The sequence below is a fragment of the Antechinus flavipes genome, chromosome 5 (genome assembly GCF_016432865.1).
Source record: "Antechinus flavipes isolate AdamAnt ecotype Samford, QLD, Australia chromosome 5, AdamAnt_v2, whole genome shotgun sequence".
NCBI lineage: Eukaryota > Metazoa > Chordata > Mammalia > Dasyuromorphia > Dasyuridae > Antechinus > Antechinus flavipes.
Window position 1 is genome coordinate 46,886,220 of NC_067402.1, and position 25,421 is coordinate 46,911,640.

At 35.2% G+C, this 25,421-nt stretch overlaps 1 protein-coding gene across 1 annotated transcript in view; it reads right to left on the bottom strand.

The window, feature by feature from the left end:
* The window catches only part of CDK14 (cyclin dependent kinase 14), a 545,438-nt gene that overhangs the window by 62,913 nt on the left and 457,104 nt on the right, over positions 1 to 25,421 (bottom strand). Inside the window, 1 exon segment of the mRNA XM_052000624.1 lies at positions 18,385 to 18,433. Coding sequence (XP_051856584.1) covers positions 18,385 to 18,433 — 49 coding nt within the window.

Here is a 25,421-nt window from a genome sequence, read left to right on the forward strand (position 1 = left end):
GTGGGAGCCCAACACACGCCTGGCCCTTGTCCTAGCTCCAACCCAACCCCAGAGTCAGCGAGGGGACCTCTGAATCAGCAGCAGGGCTGGAGGCTTCTGGACCTCTCAGCCCAGGGACACCAAGGAGAACTCTCAGTGGAGGGGGTCTGTGGCAAAAGAGTGGGAGTCTGGTGTGCAATCCCAGCTGGTCAGCATAGCCCCAGCCCCAGCCAGCTCACTAGAATCTACAGCCACAGTGGGACTGGAACACTCCCCACAGCTCAGGGTAGAGAAGAAGGCTTGTGGTCAGGTCTCTAGAAGGATTTCTGAAAACAGCTGCACAAAACCCCAGCAGCACCCTTCACCCAGGAAACAGAGCCCTACTCTAACAAAGAGTTAAAAGCTGAGTAATAGCTTTGGAAAAATGAGCAGAAAACAAAACAAGTCTCTGACCATTGAAAATTATTAGGATGACAAGGAAGATCAAAACACACAGAAGATGATAATAAAGTCAAAGTTCCAAGAAAGCCTCTAAGAAAAATAAGAATTGAGCTCAAGCCATGGAAGGGCTCAAAAGGGATTTTGCAAATCAAATAAGAGAGATAGAGAAAAATTAGGGAAATAATTGAGAGAGATGCAAAAGATAATACAAAATAGCTAATGAGGAGAATAATGCCTTAAAAAGCAAAATTGGCTAATTGGGAAAGGAAATACAAAAGCTCACCAAAGAAAATAATTCCTTAAAAAATAGAATTGAGCAAATGGAAACTAATGACTGTATGAGAAATCCAGATACAATAAAACAAAACCAAAAAAAAAATTGAAAAAATTGAAAAAATATGAAATATCTCATTGGAAAAACAACTGATCTGGAAAATAGATCCAGGAGAGATAATTTTTAAATTATTGGTCTACCTGAAAGTCATGATCAAAAAAAGAGCCTGGAAATCATCTTTCAAAAAATTATCAAGGAAAATTGTTCTGATGTTCTAGAACCAGAGGGAAATTGAAAAAATCCACCAATCACCTCCTGAAAGAGATCCCAAAATGAAAAGGAGGGAGTGGTCAGAATCAAAACACTTTTGAGGAGGCAGAGAATAAAAAGAGTGAGAAAGAGAATAAATGGGGGGGGGCGCGGAATATAATTAGCAATAGTGATTGTAAAAACATTTTCTAAGCAAGTTTCTCTGGTAAGGCCTCATTTCTCAAACACAGAGGAAACTAATTCAAATTTATAAAAAGTAAGAGTCATGCTCAAAACGATAAAATGATCAAAAAGATATGATGGATGCCCAAATACATATCCTTTGACCTAACAATCCCATTACTTGGCATGAATATCAAATGAGATTCAGAAAAAAAAAAATTAAAAAGGAAAATGACCTATATGTTACAAAAAATATTTATAGCAGCTCTCTTCTCAGGACCAAAAAAAAAAAAAAAAAAAAAAGAAACTGAGGGGATGTCCATAAATTGGGGAATAGCTCAATAAACTGTGGTATGTACTTGTGATAGAATGGTATTGTTCCCTGGGAAATAATAATGAGCAGGATGTTATCAGGAAAGAAAAAAAAAAACTGGAAAGTCCTCTATGAACAAAGTGAAATGTATTGTATACAAAGAAATAGCAATGTTTTGGGATGATCAGCTGTAAATGACCTGGTTGTTATCAGTAGTGTAATCATCCACGACTACTCTGACTGACTTATGATAAAAATCCTATCTATACCCAGAGAAGGAACTGATTGTGTCTGAATGCAGATTGAAGCATTCTCTATTTCTTTCTCCATCTCTTCTTTATTTTTAAATTAATTTTTATTTTCATTAGAGTGGGAGGATCTATGTTTTCTTTCACCAATTGATCTCTGTGGAAATGTTTTACATAATTTCACATGTGGTTTCTTACTTGTGGGTGGAGATAAGGGAGAGAAACTAAAACTCAAAAATCTTAAAAATAAATGTAAAAAAAATTATTTTAAATGTAACTGGTGAAAATAATAATTAAGTATGTGGAGGTCTATCTCATAGGATATCTCAGATTTAGGCTTTGAAGGGACCTAGCGAGGTGTTTACTTTAAATCTCTCAACTTATGGATGACTAAGGCCCATAGAGTTTAAATGATTTGCCTTAATTCACAGTTTAATCAATAAGCATTTTTAAAGAACTTACTATGTTCCAACATTGTGCTAAATGCTAGCTCACAAAGAAAAAGTCAAGTTAGTTCCTGTTCTCAGAGAGCTTAAATTCTAAGAGCAATCAGAATTTGACCCTTGTGGTCCCATGGCCCCAATTCTAGCCAACACACTTCACATTCTGCCACACTGGTCTTTGAAGGTATGAAATCATTCTGCAAAAAAACATTTATTTCCTTGGTACATTTATGACTTGTTCACTCATCCAGAATTCTTTTCTTCTGAGGAAATTTGTATGAAACAGATGCCAGGAAATAGGACAAAAAAACAAAACAAAACAAAAACAAAAACCCAAACCCAAACCCAAAACATTATTTCCCATTTAACCAACTCTTCCTCTTTTGACTCAATTAAGGTAGAATGCAATAACCTACAGATTTAATGTGCTACTTGCATTTCTGGCACCCTCTGATTATTCACTTTTTGATTCAAATCTAGGTTTTAGAGTGGAGGAAAAGATGAGGGAAATGGGGGGAAGTGGGCTTAAACCTGTTCTCATCAGAATTGGCTCACTTGGGTATAGAACTCTATCTTATCCATCAAAAAAGTAGGAGGGAAGAGGATAAGAAAAGGGGAGAGGTAAAAGGGAATGTAGAGTGGGGGAGATGGCAGACAGAAGCAAAACACTTTTGACAGTAGGGTGAAAGGAGAGTGAGAATAGAATAAACAAAGGAGTATGAAATAGGATGGAATGAAGTACACGGTAAGTAAAATCATAATTGTGGAAACAATTACAGCAAAGTTTCTTTGATCTAAAGACTTCATTTTTTCAAATATATAGCTAACTAAATCAAATTTATAAAAGAGCCATTCCCTAACTGATAAATGGTCAAAGTATATGAACAAGCAGTTTTCAGACAAAGTGATCAAAAGCTATTTATAGTCAGAATATAGTCAGAAATTCTGAGTTTAACTGTAACTACTTTACACTTACCAGCTTGGCTAATATGACAAAAAAGGAAAATGGTAAATGTTGGATGGGATGTGGGAAAATTGACACATTAGTTCATTGTACATGGAGTTGTAAACTGATTCAACTACTCTGGAAAGCAATTTGGAAATATTCTCAAAGGTACATCTTTTTTTATATGACCAAACATACCCACCCTGTCTTAGCAAAACCTCTAGTAGTTCTATATTCCAAAGAGATATGGCATGCTCACCAACCAAGTGAATATATATTTTCAATTTTCTTATAGCACAATATATATGATCATGACAAAATACTCTCGTGCTATAAGAAATGATGAGCAGGATGCTTAAAAAAAGTTTTTTTTTTTTTTTTATTGATTCAGAGTAAAGTGAGCAGAATGAGAACATTGTACATAGTAAAAGCAATATTGTATGATGATCGATTACAAATGATTTAGCTATTCTTAGCAATATAATGATCCAAAATAGTTCTAAAGGACATATATTGAAAAATGGTATCCATTTACAATGAAAGAAATGAATCTGAATGCAAATTAAAGCATACTTTTTTAAAGCTTTATTTTTTGTGTATTTTGTTTGGTCTATTTCCTTTTGTAAAATGACTAACGGGGAAGTTTTTCAAGATTGCTCATATATAATCTATATCAAATTGCTTGTCTTCTCAATGAAGGAGAATGGGGGAAAGGGAGAGAATTTGGAATTCAAAATGTTGAAAAAATCCAAAGGTTAAAAATCATTTTAGTATGTAATTAGGGAAAATGAAATATTAAAAATTATTTTAAAACTATCTGATGACATTCATCTATTATATTTGGTATGACTATTACAGAGTTTAGGACAGAGGGAAAAACTTTTAATTACCTAGGATTCCATTTATTTCCTACAATATAGAAATAACCCATGTTCTCATCAAAACCATGATGAGGCTGTTCAATCCAAGGTAAGTAAAGAAATGGAAAAAAAAAAAGGAGTTATTATTCTTCAATAGAAATGAAGTTGATGAATATGAAAAAAAATTAAAGATAATATAAATGAACAATAGCCATATAAAATTACTTAATTTTCCAAGACTAAGAGGAACAAGAAAGAAAACCTTTTGGCATTTACATAATACCATTAAAGTGTCACAAGTAATAAAAGATAGAAATAGTCAATAATGGAGAGGATTCTGTGAAGACAGGTACATTGATACCATGTTGGGGGAACTGTGAATTGTCTTATCCATTCTAGAAAACAATCTGTACTCATGTAAGAAGAATCACCAAGCTTTTCATTCCCTTTGTCCCACTGATCTCAATCATGGGTACATGCCCAAAGGAGATCAATACAAAAAGACTATTCAATAATAATAGTAATATTTTATACCATTTACTAGGACCAAACATTGTGCTAATTAATGTACAAAATTACCTTATTTGATTCTTACTATAACCCTGGGAAACTGATGATATTATCTTCATTTTACAGATGAGGAAACTGAAATAAACAGATTAATTGACTTTCCAGGGTCACTAATTATAGTAGATATTTAAGGTCATATCTGAACTCAGGCCATTCCGACTCCAAGACTAGCACTCTACTTACTGATGGGAGATGGCTCAGTGCCCCCATGTATACCAAAATATTCATAGTAGCACTTTTTGTTAGTAAAACCTGGTAACAAGTTTAGTGTGTTACTCACATTTTTGGTACCTTCTGATTATTCATTTTCTAATCAATTGTATTGATTAGAAAATGATAGGACAAATTGTAATAATTAGTGTAATGAAACACTGTTGTGCCATGAGTGATGAATATGAAAAATTTGGACAATATGGGGTAGAACTTTATGAAATCAACTGAATGCAAAGAAATCAAAACCAAGAGAAGAGTATAGACAATGCTTACAATATAAAGCAATCAAAGAATAAGCTGCCAAATTTTTGTCTAGAAGAGGAGTTCTTAGTCAAAGGGTCCACAGAACCATAAAGAGAGGATTGCTAGACTTAGGGAGTGTTGGTAGACCTAGATGGATTACATCATTTCAATATAATTAATTTCCTTTGTAATCGTCTGTATTTTATTTTATACTTTAAATACATTATTTTGACAAGGGATTCAAAGATGTTATCAGGCACTTTAAGGATCCATGACACACACAATTTTAAGAACCCCTGGATAGATATTGAAACATCTTTTTCTCCTCCTCTAGCTTAAGAAGTGAAGGGCAATGAAGATGCAAGGTTATGTGTGTTTTCCGAATAAAGTCTCTTTGTCAGTTAACTTTACTTAGCAGCTTTCTTTGTTACAAAGAGAGATTCAATAGAAAGATTGTGATATAAAAGCAAAAAGTATCAATTTAAAAAGAGAAACGACCATCACTGTCTCTTCCTGTCTCTACTTTAAGAGTAGGATACTATTTTTTCCTTAGGTCAAATTTTGAGGAAGACCCTTCTGAATATGGTACTAAAATAGCCCTAGAAACACTTTATCCAAGAAGGTCAGAAATAATCTGAACCAAAGGCCATGTTTTGCTTTCCCTTGCTCCAAGGAATCCTTTATGTGCATTTTTAATTTAGGAAGATTAGAAGAACAACTTCAGGCCACATTTCTGGAAACTTTCTAAGAAAAGTTTGAGAATGTCTATTTCTATCATCCTTTAAGGCAAATGAGCTGCACGATTCAGGGACCAGCTTTGTGATTGCTGCTAGAGTAGCTGATTGTATTTTATCCCTTAACGAGTTGGAAAGCAGAAGGAAGATATTAGTTTAACCATAAGCACGCCTCTTTGGACAATGAGCCCCATATATAATTAGGAAGAACGGAAAACAAACTTTGTTGCCAATTCACAAATCTGGCATACATTGCCAATTAGTAAGCAAGGAGATGGAGATTTTTCTCTCTATCAAGAGTGCCTGTCAGATAATAAACAGCTTCTAGTGTGGTACCTCCAGAGTTCACAATGAGTTATTCTAACTCTGACAAAAAAAAAAAAAAAAAAGACATCAACTAGCCGGCCTTCTGATGGTGACATAAAATGACAAGAGAGTAACCTCCTGGGACAAGCAGAACAGTGTAGGGTAGGGGGAAAGAACTCAAATTTACTAGCAGGAGACAGAATGGGTGACCAATAAGCTTCTCATCTATGCTTTCAGGAGGGGCACAAACTTGGCATTTATCTTCATGGCCCATTCCCCGACAGCTGTAGGGAGGAAAGACATAGCCAATCACACAGCAAAGACCTTTTGTATAGGTTCCACTGTCATTAAATCAGAATAACCTAAGTCAAAATCCTGCTCTAGACCAGACGGGCCCTAAAACTAAGGCAGGGAATAACTGTGATCTCTCTTTAGAAGGGCTATTGGAGGAAGAAATGAGAGCAGATGCATGTAACATCTTTGAAAAACTGAGCAACAATACTAATGTGAGATATTATTTTCATTATTCTTTATGAAAAAGAACAATGACCCATTAATTAGCCTCTGCTTCAGGCCATTTTTTCCCCCAGATTAAATCAGGGTAAATTTATAGAATACAGAATTGGATTTTGAAAGTTTCCTATGTCTCTTTTGGAAAATCTACTCCTTACTCTATATCCCAGGGCCTTTGCTACCCACCTACTGTCAAGGTACCACTGGTTCCTACTACCTTCTATAGTCTCAAAAAAAATAATTAAACCTTATCATCTTCCCACCTCCAACCTGTCATCCTTTTTTTCCTCTCTTTCCTTTCCTAGACAAAGTTCCTGAATATCAGCCAGATACTAATTCACTGTTGATGGAATTGTAAAATGATCCAATCATTTTGGAGAGTAATCTAGAATTATGCCCACAGAGTTATTAGATTACCTTTACCCTTTGAATCGAAGCAATACCAATACTAGATCTGTTCCCAAAGATGACTAGGGGTAAAGGAAAAGAACCCATTTGTTCTAAAATGTTTATAGCATCTTTCTGAGCAGATGCCTGTCAATTGGAGAATAGCTGAAAAAGTCATGGAATATGATTGTGATGGAATACTACAGGAATATAAGAAATGATGAGCTCAATGACTTTAGAAAAAAACAAGGAAAGACTTGCACGAAATAATGAAGAGTGAAATGATCAGAACCAAGAGAACGTTGTACATAGTGAGGGTAATATTGTTTGAAGAACTGCTTTGAGTGAATAAGTTATTTTGTCTCTTATAAATGCTCAAATTTATAAAGGACCCATAAAGACACAAGTTATCTGCATTGAGAGGAAAAAAAAACTGATAGAGAATTATGTATGCACTAATTTTACATAAATATGTATATTTATATATACATATAAATATGTCTTTATATGTATGTGTATATATGTGTAGATACACATACACATATAATATATATATATACACACATATACCTATTTATGACTAATGGATGTGGGATTTGTGATTAGATGGGGAATGAAAAAAAGGAAAAAAAATTTAATTTTCATGATAATTTTGTTGTATATTTGTAAGTTGTGCATGGTAGGTGGAAAGATCCCCCCCCCAAATTATTTCCCAAATTAAAAATCCCCAAATTAAAAATAATTTTTTAAAGTCTAAGTTAATAAACCTTTATTAGGAGCTCATGGGGCTAAGCATTGGGCCAGTAAGGCAGCTCGCATTTATTAAATACCTCCAATGTGCCAGACACTTTGCTAAGTGTTGGGAATACAAAGAAAGGCAAAAAACAGAGTCGAGATCTCCTCTCAAGCAGTTCAGTCTAATGGAGGGGAAGACATTATGTATAAATAAGGCACATGCAAGCTGAAATAGAGCTAACCTCAGAATGAAAGCACTAAGATAAAAGGATGGGGAAAGGAAAGGCTTGACTTGTAAAGGATAGAACTTTAGCTGAAACCTGAAGGAAGCCCTGAAGAATTCCAGGTATGGAGACAGCCAGAGAAAATGCCCAGAGTTGGGTGACAGAGTGGAATATATACTGGAGATACAAAGAAAGGGCAAAAACTTCCAATGTGTTCTAATTAATAATCTCTACTTTCTTCCTACACATTTATTCTTGAGCCCCAGAAGGACCTGGCTTTCAACTTCTGCACTTTTCTTTGGAGGTCACCACTGACCTTTTTCTAACTACCATATCCAATCACCATTTCCTAATCTTTATTTTTCTACCTCTCTTGAAACTCCTTCCCTCCTTGAAACTCCTTTATCTTGCCTTTTGTCACACCAAACCAGTACTCTTTGTGTCATTCTGGTATTTCTTTGTATATTTTGCTAACTTTCTCTTTTTTTCTCCCCTTTTAAATGCTATCATCCCCATGTATTTTGCTCTTAATTTTCTTTTCTCTTTATAATTCCTTGGTAAATCTATCCATATTCACAGCTACTTACTATATGTGAATGATTCCTAAGCTTGCTGTCATAGACTGGAGTGGATCAGATTAAATTCTCTATCTTTCATCACCCCTTAGTTGCTTGAACTTAATAAATATTTCTGAATGAAAGCATCTACAGCTAGATTTGGTAGATCCAAGAAACAATGGTTACTATTTCTCTTGTAATCCGAGCTTGAAATCTTGAAGTCACTTTGGACTTTCTCTTCCATGCCCTGAGTCTGTTAATTTTTATTTTTTTCTTTCCCTTGGTTTCTGCATTCCCATAGTAACTATCCTAGTTTAGGCCCTCATTATTTCTAAGTTGTACTGCTGCAGTAGCTTCATAACTGATCTCCCCAGAGAGATTTAGGAATTTTAGTGTACAACAAACTCAATATTAAGTCAGCAGTATGAAATGGAGTCCAAATAAATAAATAAATAAATAAAAAGCTGACACCATTGGATTCAATGAAAGGATAGCTAGCTTCTAAGATCAGGGGGAGGATAGTCTCAGTGTACTCTGCCTTTTTGTCAAAACTCATCTGGAGCATGGTGTCTACTGAGCCCCAAAAGTCTAAGAAGAATATTCGTAAAATGGAGAATATCCAGAAGAAAACAACTAAGATAATGAATTTCAGATCCATATGACATAAGGATCACTTGAGAAAATAAGACATATGTAGGCTAGAGAATATAAGACGCAGAGTGGAGATGAGAGCTGCCTTCAAGCAGAGCAAGACGTGTTCCATTTGTTAGAACCAAGATCATGGCAGCCATCCTTGCAAAGAAGGAAGTTTCAGCTATGTGTCAGGAAAGACTTCCTAACAATCAGAGCTAACAGTGGAATGGACAGCTAAGAACACGGAGACCACTTATCAGTTATGTTACAACAGGAAATTTCTCTTTACATATGGGTTGGACTAGATGGAAACTGAGATCATCACATCTATCTCTCAAATTCTATGATTCATCTCCATACTTTTCTATCTATGTGATTTTATTTGGGTTGTTCTCTCCCATTAGCTGGTCTACCCAATGTCTTTATATTTTTCAGAATTCGCAGGAGATGACACTTCCTGCTGTCGCCTGTAGCTCTGTCTGACTGATTCTTCCAATCGAATCCATCTCTTCCATACCCAAATTCCCATTTTTCTTTCTTTTCCTTTCTTTTCTTTCTTTCCTTCCTTCCTTCTTTATTTCCTTCTTACTTTCTTTCCTTTTTTTTATTAATCCTCTAAGTTCAAATCCCATTTTTGTATAGATGATTTTCCCAAATCAAATCTCTTATTTATTTTTAATTTATGAAATAAGACAAGCATTTCTATAATACAGTATAATTTTTTTAATGGCTGTAACTGAAAATACAAACCCATTATGTACAACTTGTTATTCCTTTTAAATATAATTAAGTTATAATATAAATTTATTTTTCCTTTTTAAAAAGTGTATCACCATCTTTTGAGTTACCCAGGATCAGTTTTAGAGGCTTCTTGATCTCTTCCTGCTCTCCTCACACTCAATCAGTTACCATCTTATGGATCCTACCCCCAAACCACGTATCATATCCACCATCTTTCCTTTACCCATGTGCTCATAATATATTTCAAGCCCTTCTCATTTTTTCATCAGAACTGAAGCTAGAGCTTCCTAGCTGTTTTCCCTCCTTCTCCCATTTTCTCTCTACTCCATCTTCTATAGAGTTGTCAAAATAATCTTTTGCACTACTAACCTGCCAAAAAATCTCTACTCCTAGTATAATATATGGAATTCTCATTCTAGCATTTGGGCCTACTTACTATCCCAAATATTTCACATTATTCCATTTTAAGCACTTCAATCCCATCAAAGTAACCTACACTTGGATTCTAAACTTAATATTTTAGTGCTTTTGCACAAACTATCATGCCTGACTGGAATATCCTTCCCTAAATTTTAGTTACAGATGAATGAAAAGAAAAATGTCCTAGATAGCACTGCAGCAACAATAGATACAGCACAGAATGTGGAGTCAGAAAGACCTGAGTTCAAATCTTACCTCACAAACCTGCTTGCTGTTTGACCCCAGGCAAGTCATTCAATTTCTGTCACTCTCAGTTTCATCATTTTGAGTCTCTCATTACAAATTATGTATATTTCCATGTTAACTAAAAATATATAATGAATAGATAGAAAAGTAGACAGATAAATAGACATAGCTAGATAGACAGGTACAGATAGACATGGATAGGTAGGAGGACAGACACAGATAGCATAGATAGACAGACAGATAGATATAGATACACAGAGAGACAGACAGACACAGATACACGCAGATAATTAGAGAGACAAATAGACATACAGATAGATAAAATACAGAGACACAGATAGATAGATACAGAAAGACAGATAAAGACAGACACAGATAGACATAGATAAACAAAGAGACAGACAAGTAGATAGAAAAAGACAGAGAGATAGACACACACATAGAGAAAGCTACATATATATATATATATATATATATATATATATATATTGTGTGTGTGTGTGTGTGTGTGTGTGTATGTGTGTGTGTGTGTGTGTAGAGAGAGAGAGGCAAATAAATGGATAGATAGACAGACAGACAAATTTAGAGAGACATAAAGTGATCTTTAAGTGCTGTATATGCTAGATACACCAACGATGGAAACAAACATTTCTTTCCCTCACAGAACTTATATTCTAATGAAGAAGATTGTAGAGGGGCTGAAACTCTGAAAAAGGTGTGCCTGAATCAGACAAGAGAGCACTTAAGGCTAATTACCTATCTGATGTAAGATAATGGCTCTATAAGCATATATTTAGATGATGGCTCTCCTCATGATTGGGGCTTGCTGAATGTTTGGTGGTAAGGTAATCATAGGCAAGGATTGGAGGGCTGAGGGAGAGAAGTCAGGGTCACTTGGCTGCAGAACGAGGAAGAGAGAAGTTGGAGAATCTGGATTCCAGACTCCAGGATACATCTTTGGCAAGCCACGTGGCAGCTTGCCTGCCTCCTTCACTTTTCCCCATAAAGTCTAAGGACTTTCATTTATCCTGACTCTGGCTGATGCTGAGGACTTCCAGGGAGCTAGCCCATACTTTACAGAAGATAATACTTAAGGGCTTACTAGAAAGCAGGAAATAGAAGGAGGATACTTCATTGGAGATATTAGGAAACAATTGCTAATTTCTTGGAAGTATAGGCTAGAGAAGGTAAAAAACTCACCAAAAATACCTGTGAAATTGAGGATGGAATTCAGATTTTTGGAAATGGCTTAAGAGGAGGACCATGGTGAAAAACTGTAGGAATAGCTTGTCACAACAATATATATATACTCAGATTAACTGGTTTACAACATCATTATCATTTTCATTAGTGTCACTCATTACAATCAGTTTGCAGAACCTTTATAATCACGAGTCCTAATAGCTAATACACATAGATCCCCACAATAACCTTGGAAGGTTAACACTATTATATTTCCCCCACTCTGAGGATAAAGAAACAAGCTCAGAGTTCAGTGATTCCCCTATGGGTTGCAAAGCAAGTAATGTCAGAATTGGGATCCAAACTCTCATAATTTCCCCATGCAACCCTCTTTCTACTATGTCCTGATGCTTCTCATCCATTCCCATGGCCTTAGGCTCATTAGTACTATGGCCTCACTTATCAGTTGAACTAAATAATCTAGTGGACAGTCTGATATTGATTTAGGATTCATCCTGTGAGCACAGAACCCAAGCGGTCAAAAATTTGTGTCCCAAAATGAAATCGTCACCTCACTGAACTGAGTACTCGACCATTTTGAAGTTATGGAGGGAAAAATATATCAATGATACAAATAATTATTTTTGTAGAAACGACCCTCCAGGCCCTGAAATAAAGTAAAACTGTTACTTTGAAGCAAAAAGAATTTTAACAAAAATGGTCAACAATAAAAAAATATTGCACAGAGGAGAAAAGGGGACAACAGCTGCCTTTGAAGATTTTAATCAACTCAACTGCTCCTCCTAGTGTCAAAGAGGTTTGTTCCTAGCACATTTCTAACCTACTTGCCATTGATTACATCTTCAAGTAGTGCACAGAATTAATTGACTCATTCTGCTACTACCCAGCAAATTAAAATTCTCTTCCATTTTGCTACATATTAATACATAAGAAAATTCTGGTCCCAGAAGAGAACAAAAAGGCAGAATGAAAACAGCAGTTTTCATGAAAAGGAACTAAACGTTTCAAAGGGAAGAGATTTCTGAACTAAAATGTAATGGAATGCTACAGCTCTCTGCCAACACCCAAAATGTAGGAAGGGACAACCAAAATAAATACACAGTGCAATTCATGGCTTCCTCTACACGTGCTATTCTGAATTTATTACATTTTGCACTGTACTTATCTAGGGGTGCCTTCTTAAAATATATTTTGGAGGTTAAAAATGGATCAAGATAAGAATACTTCAAACAGAGTTCATGAAGCCAGAGTTTGGATACAACCCAAAATATTCTAGATTAAAGTCTATGATTTTGCCAATAAATCCAAATATATGGAGTAGGGTCAGGGTCCAGAGCCTGAGGGTTTTGTTTCTTTTTTCTTAACCCTTCCTTGCCCTTCCATGGATTCAGCCAATCAATTTCCCTGCTTTTCTTGTTTAATTCATACAACTAGGGGAGACTTGAGGTTGAAGAAACTTCAGAAAGCACCCACTTTCGTTAAACAGGAAGAAATTAAGCCTCACTAATACACAACTCATAAGAGGAAGAGCTCAAGCTATGACCCTGAGTCCAGTCCTTCCTCCACAGTACTGAAGCTGCCTCTTTTGAAACTCTGAATTTCCAGAGAATTTCTTTTTGCATTGATCCAAATGTCGAGAAACCCTAGTTTTTTCTGACTAAGAAGAATGAACAGACTACATTTTAACACTGGGGCAAACAGGGGGAAAAACTCAACAATTTTAAATGGCAATTCCCACAGGAGCATTTATTCTCTAATAGGTTTTACTTTATCTTCTGTGAAAACTGACTGTATTTCCATCCTAAGCTTGTTGTGGGTTTTTGCTGTCTGTTTTCTGGCCTTCTCTTTACAATATCTAAATTTCTGAAGTTTTTCAGCTGTTAAAGAATTCCAAAACAAGCAAGGTCTTCCTGGAAGCTTACCCTTAACTTTGCTGGAGAGCACATTAAGGCCTCTGCTCCAGCCATAATAATAAAAGATCTTTTTAGTGGTCAAAATTCTTGGTTCATTGCACATACATGCCAATGTTAGACAACTATAAATAGGAAGATTTGGAAGAAAAATAGGGGGAGTCTTTATAGCCCTGCTGAAACACAACAGGGTTGTGTTTGTTTTTTTTGAAAGATGAAAATGGTTCACATTTTTAATGAAATTAGGGTTTGTTCCTTATTGCCCCTTAAGCAGAGCCAGTAGTTATGATGTATTGCCAATGTAAGAGAACAAAGAAGTCTATATTCTTTATTAATATATATCTTCTATCCTGGGTTCCTCAATTAACATTGTACCTTCATAATGGCCTTTGGAGTTGAGGGATCTGTTATATTTTTTGAAGACTTTGTTCCCACCTCTTCTTTGTTACCCCAGAATCCTAAAACACCTTTCAAAGGGCCAAATTATGCCCATGGTTACATGTACAAATGAAGTCAGTGGGGGATTGTATGTTACCTAAGGCAGGCTTTGCCCCAAATAAATTGGGTTACTTATTATATCTAGTTGGGCAGCCTCAGGTTCCATTTTTTCAAAAAAAAAAAAAAAAAAAAGCCTTTTGGGCACAATTCTACCCAGTTGGCTCAGTATATCTGACATTCTCAAGTCTTCCAGACTGATCTACTCGGAATAATTTTTTGTTTTAAATAATACCACACCTTAGTTTTGAACAACTACTTTCTCATTATATTGAATCATGCTTTCAGACTGAATTCATACTCTCAATGAAGCTATTCCAAGATGCAAGGTTTGCTATGCTTGCAAATTAGTTCTTGCAAATTAGTTCACCTAATTTTGAATCTATTACAACTGTCTCTCTGGACGGTTCATCTTTGAAGTGGGTGAGAACTAACCAATTCCCACAATTTAGTCATTGTACTGTGGATGTGCAAATTAGCTAGCACTAAGTAAATGCATCACTTGTTTTACAAATGCAGTTTTTAATGGTATAGCCATTTTGCATCTAGATATCATTCTGGGATGTTATAGATGATGAAATGGACATGGCTGTTTCAAGGTCACCAAGTCATTTAGTAGGGGAAGCAGTAATGTAATTAGTATTGCTTGATTCTTATGCCCCTTTTTCTAAATTAAGTTGGGTCTGAACTGACTAGAGGCTATCTTTCCATGCTGACAATTGAGTATACTACATAAAAGTAGCAAAAAGTAATAATCCTCACTGATGATTATATTTCTTAGAATTTCTCTATTAGATCTTTCAGGATGTACCAATTAATATGGTGGAAACTCAAAGCTATACAAAACTAAAAACTTCATTAATCTAAGCCACATGTATAATTTTTAAAATTATTCATTTAAGGAACCCAAATATGTTTAGAAAACTTTATTTTAAAAAATCTTCTCGAGGTTCAACTCAGTTAATCAAATTGTTAATAACAGATCAATCATAAGATTTAAGAATGACACACAACTATATATAATCATAGCCATGGCAATCTTAACTGTCTCCACTGAAAATCACAGCTTAGTAATGAGGCTAGAGTGCTGGAATATGGTGCAAGTGATGCTTCAGATATTTCCTAGTTGTTAACAATAATAGCAGCAACAACTACAGGCAATCACCAGAACAGACTTAAGCTCGGACATTTGGCCTCTGAAGTCCCTTTCTTTCATTGTTCAATTCTTCTCAGAACCTCCAGGCTAATCCAAGTGCCCAAGGTCTCCAAAACTTTCCAGCCCCTTTTCAGTTTCTTTTTATGTGCTGATTTCTCTTAGTAGAATATAAGCTCCTTGTGGGAAGGGCCTGTTTTTTAATTTTAATTTTTATTCCTTGCCCTCAATGTTACATACATTACCACATTTGAGCCTCACAAATAACTTGCAAGGTAGGTTCTGTAAATACCACTCTCCCCATCTTATAGATGAAAAAACTGAGTCATTTTTAAATGCTTGTAGATTTCAGCCTCAATTTTCTCAGGTGGTAATGTATGTAACAAACTTTAAAGAAATTGTTACTATATTTATGGCGAAAATGAAACATACCAATGATACAAGTGTTTGAGTAACCAGTTACCTTCATCATCATGCTATTTCATATCACAAACTGGTCAATTCCATTTGAGAAACAGGATCCAATGATTAACTTATATAAATCACTTTGAAAACTTTCAAAAGTGCTATATAAACATCATCATCATCATCATCATCAGTTTAAGCCTAACATCTAACTGAGAAAAAAATAGCTAGTCCTTTGTTAATGGAAAACAGAGTGTCATTATTTCAGAAGCAATGTCTCAAAAGAAATTCTGTTTTTTGTTCAAATCCTGTTATGAAAAGCTCCTACTGTCCATAGAAATAAAGCTCCATTGATGGATCTCTGATGTTCAATGCCTTATAGACCAAATTGGACACTCATGCTATGAGAAACACCTATTCACAGGATTATAGGGAGTGGGAATATCTAGTCCAATCCTTTCATTATATAGAGTGGAAAATGAGGTTAAGTGACTGGGTTGAGGTTTGGACTTGAACAGGACTGGAACCTAGGACTTCTAATTCTACGGTCAGATTATTTTTGTTGTGGTGGTCCTTGTTCAATGATATCAGGAGGTGATGTCTTGATTTGCAAGTGAATCCTTTGAGAGAGGCAGAACTGGGCAAAGTCAAGAACTCCCCATCCCTGCCATGTTACAGAAGCATGAGGCAGGATGCTATACTGGATAGAATGCTTAATACAGAGTTAGGAAGGTGTCTGCTCAAATCTCCTGTCCTGTGCTTAGTAGCCATGGGACCACAAACAAGTCATTTAAGCTCAGAAACCTATCTAAATGATAAATTACACAGATGGGTGGCTATCAGTGCTAGTGGAGGGAGTTCTCATGCTAATGTAATCTAAGATCCTAGATAATACTGACAATTAGTAAGCAACAGGTCTTCATTTCCAGTTTCTTCTTTGTTAATGAAATTAATTGCTTTGCAAATTGTCAAAGATTCTAGAGCTGCAGAGACACCAGAGACTGCCTAGTTCCACCCTCTTACATTTAAGATAAGGAGCTGAGGTCCAGAGAAATTTGTAAAAATGAACTGGACACATTTCAGGCAAAGGCCATAGAACAAGTCAGAATAAAAAATTCCACAACAATGTGAATCTGTTTTAATTATCTTTCCATTTGAATGATGGAAAAAAAAGCCTGATTTGTGTCTTTTTGATATCAGTTGAAGTAGTCAGGAGGTAAATCCAGAGATGTAGGCAAAAATTAGAGGAAAAAAAACAAACAAAAATCTATGGACACAGCTTCCCGTTCCTCACCTCTGGTACTTGCCTCTAAGGTCACATTAGGGATGGGACCACAGTATTTTGGTTGTAGGAAAAAAAGCTAATCAATAAGTTATGAGATACATATCCCTGAAGGTCTATATCTGTGGAATGGGGTTGGGGATTAAGAAGCTTAAGAATGAGATCATACCCATGAGTTTAGCTTCTTTCTTTCTCTCTGTGAATATTTCTAGACTTCTTCCTTTCTACAATAACCAAGTCTTGTGTGCCATTTTTCACAACTGGTACAACTCAGCATTACTTTAAAATTGGGTCAGAAGGTTAAAAATACAACAGCAAGAAACATTCTTAAAACTGGGGATCACTACATGGGATGATTAAAACCAATGACATTCCTTCTTTAGCTAATATTCCTGAAGGAATGTACATGACCTGTTTTTGTTTTCTTTAAATAAGAAAGGAACTACTTGATTTATATGTTCTATGGCACAATAAAACAGTAATAAGTACATAATAAACAATAAAATAAATAATTCTACCTCAGACCAAAAGTGAATTTTTTTCCCCTAAATGTGAGGTCAAACAAAATAACTTCTTACATTTCAGCAACACATAAAGACGTGTGATGATAAAGCTCTGTCTTTTTAAAAAATAAAATAACTGCATGAAAATTCTACAATAACATACTCAATAGCATTACAAATGAGACTTAAACTATGGAAACTAAGGCTATTTTCTTGCATTTCATTTTCCAGGTGATGGTATTCAAATAATCAGATTCATCATAATAATAAGCCACCATACGAGTCTCACAAGCGACTCTGCTTTGAAAAGTATTATAATTTCTTTGATCAAATCCATTGGGCTTCCTGATTTTCCTTGAAATGTGATTCTTAAAATAAAATTATTTAAAAGTGAATGCCAGCAATTTAATAAGGATTTCTTAATCTCTATTTAATTCTATCAAAGATTTCCCAGTAGGTTGATAAAATTTTTTGTTTAATTTAAAATGATCTCTGAATAACTTTTTACATGGTGATACTTCTTGATGTAACCAATTTCCAAACTTATAATGAATTAAAACTCCACAGTGAAATACAGGATAATGGACGTTTAAAGAGAATGACAAATTATTACATAAAGTCCAAATCACATGGGTAGACAAAGATCTTTGTGATAAGTTGTAAAACCGTCTTGGATATCAAATAATATACCATTCATCCATTGCACCAAAATGTTTAGGCTGGTCAGTAGCACTCTAAATTATATTCTAGTCATGATGTTTCCCCTGATGCAAGCAAAGACTTTCTTCAGAATTCAGATAACCTTCAGAACACTGAGCATTAACAAATTTGGGATGTGTACTTACAGAAAAAATTGATGTCATATAACAAAAATAATGACAAAGTATTCAATGTTAGTTCTGACCCAGAAATTTAACCAAGTGAAAAAGATTCAACAAAATCAAAGAACAAGAAACAATCATTTTAAAGACTTACTTATTCCATGCTTGTCTAAGGTTTTTAGAGCTGTACAGGGTAAAGCGTTCTGAAAAAAAGAAAGAAAAAAAAAGAAAAATACCAAATTACATTTATTGCAAATCTAAATGATACAAACCTGTTCAAGAAAAATTGATTTTAAAAGCACTTGGTTTAATGAATGATGATGGAGGCAGCATTTGTACCAGATGTTCTGCTCTCATTTCCAACTGAGACCTTAAAGTGAAAAATGAAAACAAAAGAATAAAAGGTTCTTTAATTGAGAGTATTATTTTCTCCAATCGAAGTTAAATTATTCTGTAAGCTGAACTTCCAGAATCATCATTTTCACCTAGGTAAATGACACAAAGGGAATAAAACCTCAGGGGAAAAAAACCCCAAAACTATAGTGCATGTGTTTGTGTACACATACACTATTCTTCCTTCCTCCAAGAAGATGCCTTCTTCCTGGCTCCAGAAAAATGTTGGACCCTTTCCCCAACCTATGCTATGTTCATATTTCCCTCAAAAGAAATTTATGAATATTGTATGTAATGAATGTTGCGCCCCATGAAACATGTGTGGGAATGGGCCTATAAAAGACCATCCCAGAGAGAGTGTGTTGAGCTGCCAAGGTAATCTCCAGGCCTGTGAAAGCTCTGTGCTGAAGGAATTGGCAATTTGAGATGATTAAACGTTCCTTTTATTGGCTATGGAACAGGAAAAACTGATGACTTGGTGGACTTTTAAAAAGCAATGATCACAAGAGAACTGTTCGGTTCTGCAAACATATATTGTATCTAGGATATACTGCAACATATCCAACATATAAAGGACTGTTTGCCATCTAGGGGAGGGGGTGGAGGGAGGGAGGGGAAAAAAATCAGAAAAGAAACGAGTGCAAGGGATAATGTTGTCAATATAAAGTAATCATTAAATAAAAATTTAAAAAAAAAAAGCAATGATCAACTTTGTGTCGAGATTATTTTAATATGAAGCTCTCTTTGAAGAGGTAGAGAAAGGGCTTAGTCTTACATCAGACTAAGAGCACATCCGACCTTGGTGGAACTGAGTCTGCAACTCAAAGACCTTTCTGCTTTTTCACTTTTCTTTTGCATTCCTTTCCCAAGTACCGGAGACTAAATATGAAATGGTGAAATAGGTATGTCCAAGTTTGGAGGCTACCTCGGGAGTCCCAGAACGTCTAAGTCTTAGTTCATTTTGGACAGTACTCTGTCTCAGAGAAGATGATCACTAGTCAAAGGATGAGCCCAACTCCTAAACTGGCTTACCCAAACACAAGGACCTGCAGGGAATTGTTTGGAAATAAGGTGAAATGTAAAATGCCTATTCAGCAGTCCCACAAACTGCTTCTTCATGTTGAGATGTTCCTGGCCCAGCAACAATAGTTGTAGGTGATTCTTAAGACCATAGGGTCATAGATGCAGAGCTGGAAACCATCTAGTCCAATCTATTTTACAGATGCAAATATGAGACTCAAAGAGAGAGAGAGAATGTGTGTGTGTGTGCGTGTGTGTGTATATATATATATATATATGTGTGTATATATATATATATATATATATAGAGAGAGAGAGAGAGAGAGAGAGAGAGAGAGAGAGAGAGAGAATGTATATGTCTGAATTGGGATTTGAATCTAGGACTTTTTGATACTAAGTCTACTACATTACTACAATAATCAAACCTTACAAATATAGTGTTTGTATGTGAAACAAGACCATGATCTTGTTATCAGCACCATATTCTGACCCAGTGAGCTAAAATCAGTTGCTTGGATAAGTCTTTGTTAAAGTATGCTAGTGAGTTTTTGTTTCAAGCATTTCTTTAGGATAGAAGAAATAAATAGCTGCCCCATACTTAATCTTATTCTCTCCTTTGGGAGACCAATTCTAAGGAAATATTTTCCTGGAGCTCTTAGAAGAGTTGTATGAAAGCCAAAAATTGATAGGAAAAAAAGCCCAATTATTCTTTTAGGCAGCCTGAGTCCTGGGCTAAGAAATTTCATTAGTTGAGAAGTAACACATGCAGTGCCCCAACCTCTAGGTTTTTACTGTTAGATAATTTGAAATATGATACTTTATATATAGGTTGAATTTATGATTTTATAACTAGCTTGTCTCAGATCACTAACGTTTATATAGAACTTACTATATGCCAGGTGCTGTGCTAAACACTTCATGATTATCATCTTATTTAATCTTCACAAAAACCAGGGAAATTATTATTATTATTATCCTTTTATAGATGAGGAAACTGAAGGAAAGAGAAATTATGTGACATGCCCAGAGTCCTATAGCCAGTAAGTGTCTGAGAGTACATTTGAACTCAGGTCTTTCTGGCTCCAGAGCCAGTGCTCTAGCCAATGATCCACCTTGCTGCCTGTCTCAGGTCATCTTGCCACTTGCTTTGGTGCTTACACTCTACCTAGAATAAAACCTTCCAGACCAGAACCACGTATCTCTCCCTGGGTGAATCAATCACTTAGCTTGTAACTCCACTTCAAGGCTGAGTACCATTAGCCAGATGGTGAGAGCAATGTCATCTAAAGGGCATTTAACCCATCAGCTCAGGAATGGCTAACCCAGCTATGGTTGGTATATGATTGTAACGGTATACTGCTGTGCTATAAGAAATGACAAAGGGGATGGGAAGAACACTGTATACAGTAATGTTCTAATGATGATGACTGTGAAAGATTAGCTACTCTGATCAATGCTATGATCCATGATAATGGATTCAAATAAAAAATGCTTTCCATCTCCAGAGAGAAAGGGAACTGATGAACTCAGTGTAGACTGAAGCAATTAATTGTTCAACTTTATTTTTCTTGCCCCCCTTTTCCCTTGTAACATGGCTAATATGGAAATATATTTTGCATGACTTCATATGCATAATGGCTGTCAGATTTCTTGTCTTCCTAAATGAAGGGGGGCGATGCAGGGAGGGAGAGAATTAAAAAGCAAGATTAAAAAAATTAACCTGGCTGCCTGGCTGTTTCCCATCAGTATTTTACATTTATTTCCATGTCATACATATTATATCCCTCCCATTGTGAGGGATATCTGGCCATCCATACCTCTTTCCTGTCCATCCCATCCACATCTTGTCCTGAGAAAAGTAATCAGATCAATACTATACTTTCTTCCTTCCCTATCCATGATTCACCTATATGTGTTGCCTCTCCTATTACAAACATAAGCTCCCTGTTGACAGAGAGATCTCAGTTTTGTGTTTGAATTCCTAACTACCAGCATATCACCTGGCTCCTGTAAATCCTTAATAAATGCTTATCTATCCATCCAACCATCCATTCATCCAATCATCATATTAATTGTCTATGTTGATGTTTATGTTCAACAATCAGCTTTGGGAAGGTTGGAACCCTTTTATTTATACTGCTTTGTATTATGCTGTGCCAAACATAACCATGAGTTTGAATGGTATTTACAGTACCAAAATAGTCAATTCTTTAATTCATTGTGGTTGGGAAATACAAACGATAGCCAAAACAATAATTTTCCAAGAATTGAAAATTAATGTACTTATTTTTTTAAAAATCAGAGGTAGTTAATGATGTGGTGAATTGAGAACTGGCTTGGGAATGTAAAGGTAAAGCAGTCCTGATATTCAAATCCTGCTTCTGATATAAACTAGATATAAACTCACCGGTTCTCAATTGTGGCCCCTTAACCCCTTCATGATCCAGGCAAATCTTTAAGACTTTTAAGCCTTACCTATCTCCATTGATTAGATTGCTAGGTTGATTAGGTCCTTAGGTTGATCAGGACACTTTCAGTGTCTTTACAGAGAATTTCTCTCACCAAAATAAATACAAGTCATATTAAAAAAAAAAAAATCATGAAAGTTACATAAAAGTTATCAAACTTTTTCATTGCAGGATCTCTTTGCATTATTAAAAATTATTGAAGATTCCCCAAAGTTTTTTTTTGTATGTGTGTGGCTTATGTTTTTGATATCTTCAATATCAAAAATTAAAATTTATAAGCTTTTACAATTTTATTAATTCATTAGAAACAACAATAAATCTATTAACATAAACAATATTTTAATAAAAATAATTATATTTTCCAAAACAAAAAAAAAATTAGTGAGAAGAGGAGCATTATTTTACACATTGCAAAACTCTTTAATGTTTGGCTTACTAGAAGAGGCTGGATTTTCATGTTTCTGCATTCTGTCTCTCATAATATGTTGCTTTGGTTGAGGTTTATAAAGAAAATCCAAATTCATACAAAAACAAGTATACAAATGTATATAGATGGGCAAATGATACCTTGAAATCATAATTGAAACAGTTTTGACCTCAAGGATATCTCAGGGACCCCCCAGGGTTTTGTGGACCATTCTTTAAGCTTTAAGTCATCTTGGCTCCCCTCAGCAAGACTTTGTATTTATTTATCTATGTTCCAGGTGCATAATTTAATTAAGCTCCTTGAGGGCAAATACAATGCCCAGCCCAAGCTTATGCACTTAACAAATCTGGATGAATGGAATCACCTTGTAGAATTTACCTTTTTGGGTCTTTCTGAAAAATCAGGGATTACTGAATTGACAAAGAAATGGATAGTGGTGTGTGGTAAATTGAATGCTGGATCACTGGAGTGCATGAGATGAGATTAACTCTAATTCAGGGAGATGGCTGAACAGTTTAGTTTACATTTTGGGTTAACATTAAAGGTGTTTTCTAGTCTTAATGGATAATTGAAAAAGATAATAATCATGGGAAAGGAAAATTTTGACTTTTCAAAGCTCTCCACTATCATAATCTAAAACTAACTAGTATGAAACTAGGGGAAATATTAGAAAAATTAATTATATCATATCCTTTTACAACAAAGTTCTTAAAAAAAAAAAAAAACCTTAGCACTCTTCACAAAGCAACCTCTGTAATTTGTAGTGATTTCTCAAGTAACAAGAATCTCATTAAAGATAACACAAGTTAATATCATTTAGCACTTACAAAGTAACTTGGTTTCTCATTTCTAACAATCATTTGCCATTCATCAGAATCATTTCTAAGAAAGCTCCCAAACTTTGCAGTCTACCACACTAACTGTAGAAGACTTTTGTTCTTCATCAACTTTTTTTCTTTCAAGTATCAACAGCTAACAGAGTAGTGTTAGATGTGAACAAAAGAACTAGACAGGGAGGATGAAGACAGAGAAAGACTGAAGGAATGGGAACAGAGGGACTGAGGTCCCAACCTCAGCTCCATCCCTAATCACCTCTGTGTGATCTTGAACGGGTCATCTAATCCGTATTTATCTGTTTCTACACTTACATAATGAGGGAGTTTGCATAGATGACCTCTAAGTTCTTTCTATGATCCTATGAACTAAGCTTAAAAGAAAAGTTAAAATTCAATTAAAAAACAAAACTATTAAAAGAGAAGAATTAATTACCATGATCAAACTCACAAAATCACAGAATTTGATAGCTGTGAGAGACTTTGTATTTGAAAAGAATTTCTACTATACCACTACACTGAACTATCTACTTTTCACTTTAGTATCACTGACAACTACTCTGCTTAAAGATCCCTCCGGAAGTTCTTTCTTGTTTTTCCAGAGTGGCTGGGTCACTTCTAAGTTCCGCCGACAGTTTATTAGTAGTCCTTTCAGCATTGGCCATTCCCACCTTTTATAATATTTGCCAATTTCCTGGAAATGAGCAACTCCTCAGTTGTTATGATTTGCTCTCTTACTTTAATGACTTAGAGCAACTGTAGAAATGTATACTGACAGTATAATCTTTTTATGAGAATTCTGTTTTGTATGCTTTGACCATTTATTAACTGGGCTGCTATCAAGTATGAACAAAGCACTATAGGAGTCCCTCAAGATAGAAAGGTCACCTGGTCTTTGCAGGGTAGAATTTCTAGGGAAAGATAAAGATATAGAGATCATCCCTTAAATGGAACATATAAGAAACTGGGAGAAACAGAGCCATAAACCCAGAAGAGGAAAAAGCAGACTTGGCAGCAGAGAAGTAGAATAAAGTGATGGAAAGAGCAAACTGATTTCACTTAGTGTTCATCCATCCACCCATGTATCTATCCATCAATCTATTGATCTATCCATTGATTTATCTACCTACCTATCCAACTATCTATCTATCTATATCTATCAATCATCTATTTTCTCAACCAAGATCCAAACAGTCACCAATAACTTTCCAAATAGCAAGAACCTGAAAAATTGGGTTGTTTGTGCCTATCAAATACTAAGAAAATGACTATGTAGATAAAACCTAATTAGTATAGTAGATAGTGAATTAAGCTGGGAATTAGGAAGACATGAATTCAAATGCTTCCTCAGATACTTTCTAGCTATATAATCTGGGGCAAATAGCTTAATCTCTTGAAGCTTCAATTTTCTCATCTATAAAATGGGGGTAATAATAAAACCTACTTCAAAAAGTTGTTATGAGGATCAAATGAGATAACATATACACAAGCATTAGCAACACTCAAAGTGCTATATTGATGCTTATTATTATTATTATTATTATTATTACTTCAAGCACTAGGAAAATGTCTCCTCCTGTTTGATCTGGATATGAAAAGTATACAGTTAACCATGTTTGGTCTTTATTTATTTATTTTTTGAGAGCTAGACATGTTCTTAAGTGAAATTATGTCACAAAATCAATATTGGATGTTTTTTATTATACCTACCCAAGAAGAGTTTTCACCCTGTTGCTTTCACATCAGCATAAGAATGTTTTTCTACTGTTCTCCTGGAGTAGGTTTACTATAACACTTAGAATTTTAATAACTACATTCCCTTTCCAATTATGGCTAAGTTAAAAGTTTAAAATTGTATTCTCCAAAAGCACTGGCTCACTTGGAGCATAGCAGAGAAATGCAATTAATTTAAACCTGCAGGGGCACATTCACCTTCTTCCCTTCTGTCAGGATGGCTGCGGCGGATGCCCATATCACAGTGGGGGATGAAGAGCACCCATGAGAGCAGAGGAGAAATGACTTACTACAACAAAATACAGTGATGGAGAAA